Source organism: Parasteatoda tepidariorum, chromosome 2, assembly GCF_982258835.1.
Source record: "Parasteatoda tepidariorum strain Cologne lab strain chromosome 2, Ptep-v5.0, whole genome shotgun sequence".
NCBI lineage: Eukaryota > Metazoa > Arthropoda > Arachnida > Araneae > Theridiidae > Parasteatoda > Parasteatoda tepidariorum.
The window spans coordinates 124053719-124070900 of record NC_141756.1 but is presented as its reverse complement, the minus strand read 5'-3'; the positions used below and the strand labels follow the sequence as shown (position 1 = coordinate 124070900).

Here is a 17182-nt window from a genome sequence, read left to right as displayed (position 1 = left end):
ATATATATATATATATATATATATATATATATATATATATATATATATATATATATATATATATATATAGTTAAAGGCTTTTTAAGAATTTTCTATTTTTCTTCTAGAAGGAAAGGATTGGAAACGCCAGAGAAGGTAAGTTTATAATTTTCCTTACCTGTTTTTAACAATAGTCGCTTACTTTTAAATAAAACGCTTGTTAAATTATTAAAATTAAAAACCGTAGTAAATGAAAATTAACGTTTTAATATTATTTTATAAAAATAATTATCCAAGAAATTATGCAACGAGTTTTATGGATTAAATTCCAAAGTAAGTGTAAATCTGAATGCGGTTATTTATTTTAATTTCCTAAGCAGCAAGATTTCAATTAACTTTTTCAGAACTTTCTCCAGACTAAAAATAAATGATAAAGATGAATAATAATATAAAAATAAGACATTTTGACCCATAATTTTTTATAAATGTTGTAACAGTTTTTAACACCTGTTTCAATTTGTGAATGAAATAGTAGACAGATTGTATTTCATAAAAGGAATTCTCAAGATAATCTAAATTTAAAAAATAATGAAAATACAATTCTATTTTTTCCTTAATGGGAGGATTAGCTGTAACATTTTTGATTATTTTCTTCTTTTAAAGAACACATTATTTCTAAATAAGTCGGTTGTTCGACAGACATCTCTTAACTTTTTTTTTAATTTCCAGAATAAAATAAAAAACAGGTACGGACACCTTTCATATTTAGGAAATAGAATAGCTTAGTCAAAAGTTTTAAGATAATAAAGGATGTCCCAAAATTAACGCAATGTTTGAATTAAATAGAAAACACAGTTCTTAGCCTTTTGATTGTTATGTTTGCATTGAATCATAAAGAACATAGGATAGTGTTATATCGGGCAAATGGGCTCCACGGCTTTCCTGGCACATGCGCACTCTTCTGTCGAAATTTTTCCTCTCCTTTTGCACAATTGTGGCTGAATTTTGTTGATGCAGTGTTTAATTTCCTCTTGTAATGAATGAGTGGTTGAGAGCTTATAAATCCTTTGATTTCAAATAACCCCATAAGAAGAAATCTAATGGAGTTAAATAACATGATCTAAGGGCCAATTCTTGTCATCGAAACGAGGGAGTACGCGACCAGAAAATGTCTCATGCAGTAATTGAATTGCCTCACTGGCTGTTTGGCACCGTCTTGAACGCTCCATTTTTACCAACTCTGCTGTCAAATTGTTCTTTTTTCAATTGTTTCTCTCAGCTGTCAAATTGTTCTTTTTTCAGAGTTGTCAACAATTTACTGCATGATAAAAACGGCAAATTCAAATCTTATGTTTATTTTAGAACACTCTTTAGTTTAGCCGAAGAAATGGAGAAAACTGCGAAAAGAACTTTGGAAATCGTAATGAAACAGAAATTTTTAGAGAAAAAAAGCATAAAAACTAAAAGCTGAGAGGGGAGCAAAGAAAATCTGATAGTTTTATGTTTCCTTAGAATGTTCTGGGGGTTCACTTTAAGATAAAAATACAAAATTGATAATATGAAAGAGGATTATTTTAGTTACAAAATGACGCGTGTTAAAGTAATTTTAAACAAAATCCGTAAGTTTGTAATAAAAAATATTTGTTTCAAACTCAGTAAATTTCTATTTTTTCACAGATACAGTTTTGTTTTCGAATTATTATCCTTTTATACTATTACTATTATTAATTTTTATTTTATCGTTGTAATCTTCAGCATTGTTCCTTAACGCTGCTTTTCGAAGCTCCGTCGAAAAAAAAAATTCCGTCGAAACGGTGACATTCGGTGCCTCAATGTAAGTCCTTTACAATTGTAGCAGTTCGATGATTTAAAACTATAGATTACATATATTTTTTATTTTATAACCGTCGATGAACAACAGACCCAAATTTTTGTGTTTAAAACTATTAATGTTCAACTCCGCAGCCTTCTAATTATGAACCCAATCAAGAAGACGAGGGAACTACTGGGCAAAGTATTGGGAGAAATTTGCCTCCGTGCAGGACTTTTGATGGAACTAATCTGCATTTGCGTTACCTAGAGAGAAAAACTCCCCTAGTTAGCCTAAGGGCATGGGGTCTCTAAATCATGATCCATCTAAGACTGATGATATTTTATATCAGCTATGGTTGGTGCAATGCGGGATTCGCATCGACCAGCCATCGCTGGGATTCGAACCCAGTTCACCTCTTTGGAAGACGAACGCACTATCCTCTGAGACATCACGACTCAAACTATCTATACAATCTTGCCATGAAGAAGTATCTGGGCTTTAGTACAGATAAATAACTTAAATATTTTAAAACTCTTTCTTCGAAAATCTCCAATTTGGGGAAATTTTTTTTACCTAGAATTATCAAAATCACTGTCTCAGTTTTTTTTTCACATTTTTAAGAGCCCACGTAAAGCAGCATTGGAGTAAGATTTTAAATATTAATGCTTTTCACAAAACTGTGGTTCTTCTCCCTATTGACGTTTTGAGCCAATAAACGTAGTCAGCACTAACTTTAGATAGACTAAATTTGATCAAACAGTGATGAGTAACAGTTGAAAACTCACAGCAGTTATAAGAATAGCATATTATTCGCAAAAAAGCATAATTTCGACAGAGCCATCGAAAAACAGCCTTGGAAATGCTACTTGTATCAGTATGTTTTTGAAATTACTCTTTGATTTTTTGTTATTTATGTACTGCAGTCACAATTCTGGCATTCTTTTTTAGGTGAGGGAATACAGGCAGGGAAAGGAGAAGTCCCAGGCCATGCGTGACATCCATGCTTGGTATGCTCAGGAAGAACGCCGCAAAGCCCAGCTGTACCAAAAGCGAAAAGATGAGCAGGAGGTGAAAAGGAGAAATGAAGAACGCCAACGCATCATCGAGGAAGCTAGCGCCCTAGCCACGCGACTAGCACACGAGCAGACCATCACCTTAACGAATCGATTCATTGACAGGATGTCACAGGGAGCATCATTTGAGGAGGCACGAAATCAGCTGGCAACCGACATTGACGAAAGAAGTGAAACGCTGAGAAGATCGATTCAGGATTCTCTAAATCAGTCTTTCCCTCCTGAGGTACTGGATGTTGTTTCTTCTCCCCCAACTGTTTCTTCTCCAATTAAACAACCTTCTCCACCACCACAAGTCCAGGATTTGCCGTCACAGTCACCTGAACCAGTACCATCACCGTCTCCCATTACTTCTCCACCACCTCCTCAAGCAGCAGCACAGTCACCTCCTCCAGCAGCAGCACAGTCACCTCCCCCCGCTGCTCCACAGTCACCTCCCCCCGCTGCTCCACAGTCACCTCCCCCCGCTGCTCCACAGTCACCTCCAGCAGCAGCAGCACAGTCACCTCCCCCAGCAGCAGCACAGTCACCTCCCCCCGCTGCTCCACAACCACCCGCTCCCTCTGCTCCAGCTGCACAACCTTTGCCTCAACGAAGAAGACCAGGAAATCCTGGCAGACGCAGCACAAGATTGGCCATGTTGACGGAAGCTAGCTCAGCTTTTCTAAAGGTGGGACCCTACACCGACCGTCTGAGGACCAGGCCTCTCATGCCAAGAAAGTACACTGCTTAAATTCCTCCTTCTCATTTTTCAAGTCTCCAGGATTCTTTAAAAATCACTTTTTATAATCTCTCCTCCTCATCTTAAATTTTCAAGTGGTGGTGAATAAAATAAGTTCAGTCTCCAGCTTTTTTCATCCAATATTTTTCCTACCTGTCATCTTAGAGTGTCGCAAAGAATCTTATCGTGAAGACGATCGTCTTCTACTCATCGGTAGACTTAGTCTTCTACTCATTCTACCACTTCGTCATCTACACATTCTACCACTTCGTCATCTACACATTCTACCACTTCGTCATCTACTCATTATGTCTCATCGTCTTCAACTTCATTATCTCCTTTCAAGGTGGTGGTAAAAAAATCAAGTACCCGAAATCTTCTCTTTATTATCTTCTGAAATTTACTATCCCATTACTATATGCGTAGAATATTGGCTATTTGCACCATTAGTTCTCTTGCCTTTCCATGATTCAGAAATTTGAGCCAGAAGTGCATCGATTCCTATGCCTCAGAAAAATGAAATCTTTTAAACACAAGATATAGCACGTGACATTCATCTCGTCCGCACAAGGGACAAACAGAGCCGACAAGCAGTCATGACCTGATGAGGACAGTTGAACTATTTGAAAAAATCAGCCTGTGTTGCTATCAGCGTTGCTAGTTCAGCGTCCAACAATCTAGTAAGTTATTATTTTGAATTCTAGAAATTTGTCTCACATTTGGTTATAATATAGCCTACGTCACAGGTTGTGTTGTTCCTACTAAATTTAACCCATGAACGGCATTTTCTGCGAGCCTAACTTCAAACCACAAATAAACAAACGAAGTGTTCGATCGTTTAAATAGCTGCTCGCCAGATTTTATTGCATTATAAAGAAAAGTTATTGAAACTAAATAAACAACAACAACTAAAACAAATGACAACTACTAATAACAATAACTAAATAAACAACAACTAAATTCCATTCGTTTAGCATTGCGTCATATGTTGTTCCTACTAAATCGAAGTAGTTGTGTTTTTTTCATATTATACCCATTTATTAAATTTAAACGTTTACATGTGATCTTTGGCATTTAAAAAATTAATAATTCACTCAAAGCTTCTTTTCCGCTGGTGGCAACGCTTGCTTTGTTTTGAAAACACCAAAGCATTCTGCCCTTTCATGATGTGTTTCTAATCTAAAACATTTCGCTAAAAAATAACGAATTCTGAAAGAAATAAAAATAAACAACTTAAAAAATAAAAATGCTGTTGCTAGCCATAGAATTTTTTGAAAGTTAACTTAGCAAAATAAATCAATGACATAGAAGCGTAACTAGATCAAAATTATGATACCTGAGCGCTTGACGTAACAAATCCTTTAATTCTAAAAGTGTCTGTGACTATACTCATTTTTTTGTGATAAAATAAACTTATAGCTGTTCTGCTTCTGAACACTGATGAAAACACAAAATGATGGGCTTCATCAACAATAAAAAATATATACATTTATTTTACAAATTCCATATTATTAAGGTGGCACCCTTCAGAGAATTAAAAATACAAAATTATCTTCATCAAAACCGATGCTTTACATCCAGCGCTCAGTGGCAGACTACTATTTCATATTGTTTTACAACACATGGCTTTAGCCCTCTGGTGGGAAAGACTTGAAAACAAAACTTACAGCAGTTACTTTCCTCAACTGAAATTTAGAATAGTGTGATTAAGAAAAATATGTGAATTGTTTGCAAGTTCAAATTAATATTGAAATGTACAGGTTTATAATCTTCTACAGTAAAAAGTTTTCGGAACTTCAGTATTAAAAAAAGTATACAAAAACTAGACGTTAAGAACGTATCCAATGAGCGAGCAAAGCGAGGATTGGGCGAAGCAATCCGAAATGAACTGTGAAAGCAGTTCCGGGGGTTGGTGAGCGCCAGCGAGCAGGGAGCGAAGCCTCCTAGTTATTATTATTATTATATATATAAAGATTGTATGCGTACTGTTGTAAGAAATGCCCTGGTGTTTTCAAAATATGTTGTGCTAAAGTTTTACTATGTGCTTTTCCCAATTTTAAAAAAGTTTCTTTTCCTTAGGAAGAAATAGAAAATTCAAATTGAAAAAACTATGAATAAAAACTAACAAAAAGTGTTTATATAAAAATAATCAAGATTAATTTAAAGGTCATGATACTAGAGTGTACCTTATCTTAAGACATTAGTATTTTTAAACATATAGCGTTTTTCGCTTTTCATTCAGGATGTCATCTCTACCGGAAAATTCTGAATACTCGTGGGTGTGTTAGCAATGTGTTACACGCAACTTGATTCCAAATATTATTATTTAGCATTAAAACTGTATCGAGCATAGTTCTAATCTAGAATAAAGAATATATTATAAAAACTCATACAACGGTGCATACTTTTTTTGTTATCAATGTTAATTTTAATAAACTAATTCAAATAAATTTTACTTTCTGTTTCCTTTTAAAAAAGCATTTTGTTTATAACAATAATTAAATGATTAGATTATAATTTTTCAAACGTTTATTCGTATCTAGAGCTTTTAAAAGCTCATAATGAGCCTTGTAGACAGAAAGTTTTTAATATAGTACTTTATTTTTACTATTTTTAGTATTATTACTATTTTAAATAAAATTTAATTTTTTTTACATGTTAGTGCAGTTTTTTTATTAAACTTTTAAACTATAATCATTCATTTCATTATTTCATATGCTTTATTAGACTCACTCTAAGATTCGATCTTAATGATCACGTGATACAGCTTTATCGTTCTAACGCGGTTCGTGTATCGGTAAGCGTATCAGTTAGTAAAAGTATTGCATGCAAAACATGTCATTAATAAAACACTGTCTAATAATTTGTTCTTAATATAATACCTGATATAATGAATATAATATACCGTCTAATTTATCCAATCATCAAATTTACATTATATATCGTCTAATTTAACCAATTGACACACTAATGCAAACAAGTGCAAACCGGTTTCAGTCACGTAAAAACAATAATGCTGTTATAGTATCACCTGATATTTAGGATTTTTCATAGAATCTTACAGTGCGTCTAATAATTTGGCCAGGGACTGTGCAATACAAATTTTTGTTATTTGGACTATTAGTAAATCTAAAAATTTTACTTACAATCGAAAAATTTGTAAAGTTTAAAAATGCAATGCAGAATGTAACCTTAAAATGAATATTTATGTAAGAAAATAATAAATAATTAAGCATCCTTTATTGTCTTCTAATTTAGATGAATTCAGAATCACAAATATTTGATATATGCACATGAGCTGTGTCAGGCTATTCCTTAGGCTAATCTGGCCCATTGCTCTTTTCGAAATGCATTGTTAGTCCTATGCAATCACCACCTGTTTAAAACCCATATTTGCAATTTTCTAGTTTCTTTTTTAGAATCATTTTAATATACCAAAAAATAAACTACTTTTAACAAACTATATTACATAAGATTTCACTCTCAATTCATTTTCGACCAAAGTTGCAACAACATTTCAATAAATATTTTTTTTATTAAAATGGTTAATGACAAATGAAATATTTTGAAAATGTCTGATTATTCCTTTTAAGATTTATCATATGTTTTTACGATGAGCTAAAGTTGCAAGCCAGAAAAAGAAAAAAATTTCATAAACACAAGCGTTCAGCTAAATGGTTTACGCATTAATTTGGTGAATGATGACTACATGCAGCATCTTATGTCTTAAATAAAATATAATTTTTCATACATGAAATATTTTTTTGTGTCTTAATGAAATATAAGCATATTTCAATGAAAATAATGCTACATTTTTATCAAATTTCTATATTTGGCCTGAAATGGGTTAAAATAATTTATTTGAATAATATTTCAATTGATTTCTTAGAAAGGAGAAACCAAATGTTTTACTGATATTTTTTTCAGTATTTCTTAAAATTTTAATTGAATAAATGCCTAATTAAATCCTTTTTGAATGTGTTTTCAATGATATAGATTTGCCTCTTCTGGCGCATTACTTTCAATTTAATTTGACAGATTATCTGGAATGTTTTTCATTTTATTTAACTCTGTGTTTCATTTTTTCATCTTGGCATTCAATTTTAATCTTATAAAAAAAATTCTTTTTTTAGAGCAAAAGTGAACTGGATGCCGTTTCTTCAAGACTGTTTCCATAATTGAAATGAGACCATGATATCTTCAATCTTCAATACAGAATATGTTGTGTTCAAGCTTGATGTAGCAACAGTGATGTCCTCTTCCAACATTTGATGACACAGAACTTACTAACAGATATGTAATTTCAATTTATCTACAATTATGTATAATTGTGAAAACTGTTTTAGTGTAACTCATTTGGTTTAATTTTTGTTAAAAGACAAAATGTTTTGCCTCAAAATGAATTTTCTGATTTTTGTGAGGGCCTTCCCCTTAGTTTTAGTAGCAAGACTGTGTGAAGTATTGGGGAGACATTTTCTTTTATGAACATGTAAACCAGATCACGTGACTCATAATGTTGACAGCATTTTAACAGCTGACCAAAAGAGTAGAGGGTGAAAAAAAAAAGCCCACAATTTATTGCAACCCACGAAATGAAAGATTTGTAATGAAAGAAAAAAAAAATTCAAAATTGTAATCGGAACAATATTCGAAACGATATTTAGGCGTATTCAAAACAGTTAAATGTGAGAAAAACTAAAAAAAAATCTTAGCCAATGGTAAAGATTATTACAAAAATTAAATTATTCAGAATTTCATAGCTAAGGTGGAAATATTAAAGTTCTAAAAAGTTAAAAGATTCTAAAAATGAAATATTAAAACTATTAGATAATGTAACAGGACAAATGTTTATAGTGAGTGCAGTTTAGTGAAAAAGGATGGTTTTCCCTCTGTTATACAATTTAAAAGAAAACTCTCATGATGTGAAGAATTATTATTCTCATTATGTATTAAAAATTCAGTTTTTTTCCCTGCAAAAATGAAAGCTAGCCTTCATCAGGCAGCAGAAAAGATATAAATTTTTTAAATTAGTGTGCTCAAAACTGAGGGAATAGTAAAATGAGAATCCAAAAAAAGGAACTAGAAAAAAAAATCAAAATGAAAGAATCAAAAAATGGAAACTTTCTTTCAATAAGTGATTCAGCACTCATAATTCAAATAACAAATATGACTGTAGTAACAAAAAGAGAGATACCACAATGTTTAGTTCAAAAATTAATTATTGTTTAAAACTCAGTTAACGTTGGCTGTTGTGGCTGTCAATTTTTTTTCTAGTGTTAGAGAAGTTAATGCACGATTCTTTGTTTAAAAAATATAAAAAGAAAGCTGAAGCATCCAATAAATTCTATATAATATTTTATTTTTGAATTTTCATGACTCTTAATTATACTATATTAAAATAAAACTATATTACGGAATATTTCTTATGAAGTTTATAAGGGGGAATTAAAGGTCATGTATTCCTAAGTTGAAATCAAATCTTGTATAACAGTACCAAAAAATTTTAATTGTGTTCCGTGTACTTAAAATTATTTAAATATAATTCAATAGACGTCAAAATTTTAAAAATGTTTAGTTGCCTTCATAGCTTGCAAAACACTTCAATTAAAAAATATCAAACAAATTCCAATTTTCTATGATTCCTTTTCTTATTTATGAAAAAAGTTCCAAATGAGTCTATACTGACAGAAAACTAGGAAAGGAATTTAATTGTCAGCATATAATATTTAAAGCTGGGTTTAGGTGTTTCTTAGAAAGTATTTTATTTTTTTAATTCTGTAAATATTTTTAGGCAAATTTTGGAATCGTTCGAAATGTTGACAACCCTCTTCTATATGATGAGAATTTCAAGATGTTTTTCATTTACAAAAAGAAAAATATATAAAAATTTAATGCAAGGAAAAAAGTGAATAAAACATAAATAAAAGTACAGAAATGGACATTTGGTTCTATAAACAAAAACCTTCCCCAACACCAGAGGATAGTAGAAAAATAAAGCAACAAGCATGTGCAAAGTTGCTCAACCAATAGGGACAAGTTTGAACAAGATAATAAAAGAAGATAAGAAATAGGTGTGATTGGGTTTGGCTGTGACCCCAGGATGCAATAGATTATAATAGAAAATAGATTTCCAATCATTGAGAAATAGTGGGATATTAAAAAGGTCATTGTAAAATTTATTTGAATTTTTTGAAGTATGGAATGATTCCCAGAAATCAAGTTCAGTAGAGGAAGAGTAGTGTTGAATGATTTTAGCAAAAGAAAACTAAAATATGTCATTAGAATTCCAACTATGTAGATTGGTTGAGAATCATTATTTTGGATAGATTCTTCGTGTTATTTAAATCTTAATTTAACAGTGCGTTTAGTTTGTAAAATATATATGCGAGATCTCGTTGACACAAAATTTGATAAATCGCTCATTTATTAATAGCAGCTATAGTCTTTAAAGCTGGTGAAATTCAGTTTATTTACAGAGCTGAAAACTACTTAAAACTCAAATTTGCTTAAAGTCTTAGCAAATTCGGGGACTGGTCAGATAAGGTAAAGCAATCTAATTGTTAAAGTTCGATTTACAAAGTTTGGAAGATTGCAAGATCAATTTTTTTATAGATGGAATCAATAATATTAGGAAAATCACGGCCTACAGCTATAGCTTTTAAGGGTACATAGCTTTTTGTTGATTAGATAACTAGTAGAACAAATTTCAGATGCACATTAAACATGTGCGTGCAAGGCCAATATTGGTTCCAGGGATGAAATGAAAAGTTATGAGGTAATAGTGAAACTGCACACAGTTTCTGAGAAACTATAGTAAGCTCTTATTTCTTGTTTAAATGTGATTTGTATGGAATTCATACTACTAAGTACATGATCAATGTCGCTTTTGTCCATCAATGTGGAACAATCGTAGATAAACTTCAATAAATCATTTCATATACGGGTTACTTGAGAAGGGGCTAAGTGGGTTTCCCATAGCTAAGCCATTAATTATTTGATACCATTAAAACTAAAGGGAGTTGATTTATAACTTTTTGTGGTTTACTACTAAGAGATTTATTAATTTATACTACTAACGCTCTTTCCAATTAACCTTGCTCCATTTTTTTTTTCAAGTTTCTTTTCATTGTTTTATTCAAGCTTCTTTACATCGTTTTTTTTCCCCAAGTTTCTTTACATCGTTTTTTCAAGTTTCTTTACATCGTTTTTTTTTTCTTTCAAGTTTCTTTTCATTGTTTTTTCCCAGGATTTTAATTTCTTTTCAATTATATTTTTTCGAAGGTTGTTTTTCCATTTTGTTTTCCAAAGATAATATATATGGTGTTCATTTCAAAGTGTTATTCTTTGTGCGTTTTTCCAAATTTTGATTCAATGTGTTTCCAGAGTTTCATTCAATGTGTTTCCAAAGTTTCATTCAATGTGTTTCCAAAGTTTCATTCAATGTGTTTCCAAAGTTTCATTCAATGTGTTTCCAAAGTTTCATTCAATGTGTTTCCAAAGTTTCATTCAATGTGTTTCCAAAGCTTCATTCAATGTGTTTCCAAAGCTTCATTCAATGTGTTTCCAAAGCTTCATTCAATGTGTTTCCAAAGCTTCATTCAATGTGTTTCCAAAGCTTCATTCAATGTGTTTCCAAAGTTTCATTCAATGTGTTTCCAAAGTTTCATTCAATGTGTTTCCAAAGTTTCATTCAATGTGTTTCCAAAGTTTCATTCAATGTGTTTCCAAAGTTTCATTCAATGTGTTTCCAAAGTTTCATTCAATGTGTTTCCAAAGTTTCATTCAATGTGTTTCCAAAGTTTCATTCAATGTGTTTCCAAAGTTTCATTCAATGTGTTTCCAAAGTTTCATTCAATGTGTTTCCAAAGTTTCATTCAATGTGTTTCCAAAGTTTCATTCAATGTGTTTCCAAAGTTTCATTCAATGTGTTTCCAAAGTTTCATTCAATGTGTTTCCAAAGTTTCATTCAATGTGTTTCCAAAGTTTCATTCAATGTGTTTCCAAAGTTTCATTCAATGTGTTTCCAAAGTTTCATTCAATGTGTTTCCAAAGTTTCATTCAATGTGTTTCCAAAGTTTCATTCAATTCATTGTTTTCTCCAAAGTTTTCCTTTTCTCCAAAGTTTTTTTTATTTATTTATTTTTTTCCCAGGGTTTTTTCATTGTTATTTCGATTTTTTTCACTTTTCTTCACTTTTTTCCTCCAAAGTTCTTTATTTTGTTTTTCTAAGTTTTTTTCCTATTACGTTTTTTGTAGGATACTTTTTTTCTTTTATTTTTAAGTTTCGTTCCATTGTGTCTTTTCCTGATTCTTTCTCCTTATTTTTTACATTTTTTTTAAGTCTGTATTTTCAAGTTTTCATTATGTTATTTCCATTTTTTTCTTTTTTTGAAGGTATTATTTTTTCTATAGGTTTTTTTTTTTCAAATCATTTTTCTTTTATTTTTGTATTTTTTTAAAATTATTTTAATTGCAAAGTTTATTTAATGATTCAATGCTTAGCTATGGGTAATTCTCTCAGTCCCTTAAGTAACCTGTATATCCACTACTTTAAAATGAATTTTTTGGATCAATTAAAGTTCCCTCTTTATAGACGCCGGTCGACGATTGTTTCACACTGATTGCCAATAAAGACGTTGTTAATTTTCCCAATATTACGATTTCTATAGATCTTTGCATAGAATTAACATTTGGACACGAAAATAAGTTACTTGTCTTGGACGTCTTTATTTCTCGTAATTGTAATTTCCCTCATAACATTTTATTCTATCTCTCTAACGAAAAGATAGATGGCTTACTAAATCTTTAATACAGTGCTTCTAAATTTTGCACAAATAACTATCGCCTCATTGAAAGTTTTTTTACATTAAAGTTTACACTGTAGACTGTGGTTTTCTTTCTAATTTTGTTGATTTATCGACAAAAAATTACTCTAACAATTCACCAAGCTCTCTAATTCAAACTTTAACAGTTTGATTGTGTTACCGTGAGCAGTGCCCAAATTGCTATGATGATGAGAAAATTTGAGTTGATTCTCCCATGTTAATATATTTCCCCCAACTTTATACACCCTATTGTTCATATTAATATCTAGGGTATTAATCAAATTTTGTGTCAATGTAGCCTTGTTGTATACATTGGAAAATTCAAATGCACCTTAAACTTTGATTTAAATAACAAGAAATATATGTCCAATATCAGGATATTAACTGAACTTTATCAAAACATTCAATGCTGCTCCTAATCTACCGATGTTTATTTTTGGGAATCGTTCTATATGTTGAAAAATTCTTAGAAAGTTAAAGCTATTTCTAGTATCATACTTTTTTCCTTATGTTTGCAACGATTCTAATTGTAATTTAATATTTTGAGTCAAGGAGCACCTTCCCCTCATCTGTTTCTTATCTCCTTTCGTTTATTATCTAATTCAAACTTCTGTTCCTATTAGTTAAAAACATGATCAAAGAGGTGTAGGTTTATCTATGTTTGTTTATAAAACAATAGTACTTTCAGTACTTTCATTTAAGCTTTATTTAGGTTTTTTTTTCGCAGTAGTTCATACTAATTTTAATCCTACTATTAGATTTTTTTTTCATTTTTAATTCAATTTCATCTAAAAGTCAAAAAAGTTAATCATTTTATTACACTTATTTTTATCTGAACATTTTGTAATAAACTTCTCTTTATAAATTTAATTTTACGTAGAATTTGATCATTTCTTTTCTAAAAAACATTCTTTTGCGAAAAAAATATTTACAGCGAACTTTGGAAAATTCCTATGTTAAATAATGCTAAAAAAAATCAAAGAAAGTTTTGCAAATTCCTTTGAAATGATGGTTGAGGTAAAGGAGGAAGCGAGTATCTGAACAATCTAAAAAAATACTCATTAAATTCTATTGTACTGAAATTATCATTAAATTCAATCACTAATATTGCTGGAGCCTGAAAAAATTAAAAATTAATCATTTGAAATTTGCCTAAAAGTATTTACAGAATTGAAAAATTTATTAATATAAAATTGCGTACTAATCTTCCATATTTCATTGTTCAAAATTTCCCTAGTGTTGTGAAAATATAAAAGAAAACAATAATAAATCCTGAATGCTATAATTGAGTTAGTTATTTTTAAAAAGTCTGTGTTCATGCATATAACGCCTGCGTTGCAGAAAATAGCGTAAACCGAACAAAGCTTTGAAGATACAATTTTTTCAGTAGCTTCACTGATCTTCTATTTAAATACTGTCGTTCTAAAGATACTTTACTAAATATTCTACGCTTGTAATATGAAATTAAGATTTTACAGTTTTTTTTCTGGTGCATCACTTATTGAAATAAAAAGACAGATTCCCAACCTGCTTGCAATTATAAGGTAATGTGTTAGTAAGGTCAAAAGGAAATTAAAAAAAAAAAATTATTTTGTTAATTTGATATGCGATGCATAACTTATTCAATTAGTGCATCACTTATTGAAATAAAGACAGATTCCCAACCTGCTTGCAATTATGAGGTACTGCGTTAATAGGGTCAAAAGGAAATTTTTAAAAAAATTTTTGTTAATTTTATATGCGATTTTTAGTAATATTATTTAAAATAAATCACTTAATTAAAATATAAATCTTTGCAATTTTTTTTATTTACCAAAAAGTAATGTTAACTGAGGTGCAATACTAAGCACTGCAGCACCTATTGCTTTGCTGCATGGTTTCTGCTACCCATAATTTTAAAAATCAGGAAATTCATAAAGCAATTAAGTTTTATAAATACCCATTTTGTGTGTCTGCTTATAATGTTTTTGAATCTTATTATAATTTATTATATTGAATATGAATCTAAAATTGAAATGTAACAAAATAAAAAAAAGTTGTAGATGCATAAAACAGCATTAGCAGAACAATTTGCTGTTTTCATGAACAGCATTTTAATTTGATGTTTTCATGAAAAGCTATTTTTTAAAATTAAAGATAACTTGATTTGACAAAGAAAAATTAAAAAGAAAAATAAACTTCTATTACCTAAATATCAAATTATATATCCATGCGAACATAATATAAATATTATTATTATAAAACTTTAAGCAAACTTTTGGACATTATAAATTCTGATACAAACTTAAATTCTTCAGCAGGAATTTCATAATTTTTATATTTTCTGCTTTAGATAATCTAAGTATCTTTTCATGTTAAATTATGTTTAATTTTAAAAAATTAGACGAAATAACGAAACAACAAAAGTAATATTAAATCAATAGATATTTTTATTCCAATAACGGGACACTTGAAAGAGATTTTGCTTCGTACCTAAAAGAAAGCTACTGAAATTAAGGGAAAAAAATAAAAACAAAACATATCATCTACAGTGGCATCTGTTATCATTACAGACAATTGCTCTCAAGATATCCTCAGGAAATTCTGTCAGACAATGATTTGCAATTTAAAAGTCATTTGCAAATGATTGCTGTTCTGTCTGCTTATCATTCAAAATCAAAATACAATGCATTCTGGACTGTTATGGATTAAATTACTGCAGATGAGGATAATAAATCTTTTCTAACCAATGATGTATTAAGTTTTTTGTTGATTTATCATTTATCACCTCGCAGAACAATAGATAAACCTCTGCTAAGTTTCAGACATACTTTACAAAAAAAGACTGACGAAGTCAAGCAACTACAGAGAAGAGGTGTCTGGTAGAACTCTCCAAAGTTTCTACTCCTGTGGTAGTTTTACCAATGAAGAATAAAGCTGTCAGCCAATTTTCGGCGATTTAAAATTTACTGCCAACAAAGTGAACGAGGCAAATCAATATGTTTCACGATATTAGATTTAAGAAGAATAAAGCATTCAGATGCCACGAGCATTTGTATTGCAATAAAAATTACAAACTCAGATATTTCCAAGTTGAAAACACTTAGTCCAGTGCTCAACAATGAAAAAAATTTCCCCAAATCACCCAAAGTTAAATTTAAGAACAAGTCAAAAAAGAAATGAAAAGTAAATGCTTTTTATTTGAAGCTAATCATTAAAAGCTGAAAATGCATTTCCAAATGCAATTTTTGTTTAATTGCACCAGTTTGCATGTCAAAGCCAAGTAAAGAGAGTAAAACCATCAGAATTATATCAGACTCAGAATCATCCAAGATCATTCAGAAACTGGAATAAGCTGTATAGTAGGAAATGTATCAAGGTGAGAATAGAAATAAATATGCAGTAAATGCTAAAATTGATACTCAACTAATCAAGATGGAATTTGATACTGCTGCCAATACATTAATTGTATGAGAAACTTGGATAAACTCCAAATTACCTTAGTCAAACATTTTCCCCACAACAATTAACCAAAAAGATTATAACCAAGTGTTAATAGATTCAATGTCTGCCACCTTTGAAATATAATAACGTACGAACTGATAAATATATGCTAAGTAGTTTAAATAAAGACCGAAGCAGTTACATTATTCAATAAATTTTGGAAAGACAAAAACATAACAAATTCAGCAGAAATTAGAATTATAAAAACGAATGGTAAATCTGTTTTATAATATGGATCTATGACATGGCACGGCAAGAAAAATAACTTGAAAAAGTAAAGTATTTATTATCAACTGTTTAAGAAGAATCGAGTGCATCAAAGTAAAATTTCTCATGCAGAAATATTTAGATAAGAAAAACACAAACTAATCTGGAAATTAAAAACTGTAAATGAAAACGGATTAATCATATTTCTACATAAACCTGAAAATTTTGAAGAAACATTTTTTTTGTTTGGAGCTCTCAGGACTTTGAGAAAGAGGTAGAACTAAAATTACTTTGCGCAAGATGATTGCAAGCGGATTGAAAACAATAGGAAAGACATGAAGTAAGATAAGCGATCCAGACACAAATAGAATGAGATGGAAAGCTGTGATAGAAGATCTATGCTGAAATTTAGAGAGATGGAAAGCTGATGGATGGAAGAAAGCATCAATTTAGAGTGAGATGGAAAGATGTGAACTGTTAGAAAGCTTCAATTTAGACTGTGATTGAAAACTGTAAAGTGGTTAAAAGCCCCAATTAAAAGTGAGATGGAATGCTGAACTGGTAGAAAGCCCGAATCTAGACATGGAAAGCTGTGAAGTGGTAGAAAACCCCAATTGAGAGTTAGATGGAAAGATGTGAGATGGAAAGCTCCAATTTAGACTGAGATTGAAAACTGCAAGGTGGTTAAAAGCCCCAATTAAGAGTGAGATGGAACGGTGAACTGGTAGAAAGCCTGAATCTAGACATGGAAAGCTGTGAAGTGGTAGAAAGCCCCAATTGAGAGTGAGATGGAAAGATGTGAAGCGTTAGAAAGCTCCAACTTAGACTGAGATTGAAAACTGCAAGGTGGTTAAAAGCCCCACTTAAGAGTGAGATGGGACGTTGAACTGGTAGAAAGCCTGAATCTAGACATGGAAAGCTGTGAAGTGGTAGAAAGCCCCAATTGAGAGTGAGATGGAAAGATGTGAAGCGTTAGAAAGCTCCAATTTAGACTGAGATTGAAAACTGCAAGGTGGTTAAAAGCCCAAATTAAGAGTGAGATGGAACGTTGAACTGGTAGAAAGCTCGAATCTAGACATGA

At 30.8% G+C, this 17182-nt stretch overlaps 1 protein-coding gene across 3 annotated transcripts in view; it reads left to right on the top strand.

The window, feature by feature from the left end:
* Nucleotides 1-17182, top strand: part of LOC147816155 (uncharacterized) — a 40308-nt gene that overhangs the window by 13359 nt on the left and 9767 nt on the right. Inside the window, exons 3-5 of one of the 3 annotated variants that reach the window (XM_087158266.1) lie at nucleotides 108-135; nucleotides 2741-4266; nucleotides 7720-16947. In XM_087158266.1, coding sequence (XP_087014392.1) covers nucleotides 108-135; nucleotides 2741-3598 — 886 coding nt within the window. In that variant the 3' untranslated portion in view covers nucleotides 3599-4266; nucleotides 7720-16947. Of the gene's footprint in view, nucleotides 1-107; nucleotides 136-2740; nucleotides 4267-4705; nucleotides 5866-7719; nucleotides 16948-17182 lie in introns of those variants that run through there. The other 2 variants (XR_015431804.1, XR_015431803.1) reach the window with 2 other exon arrangements.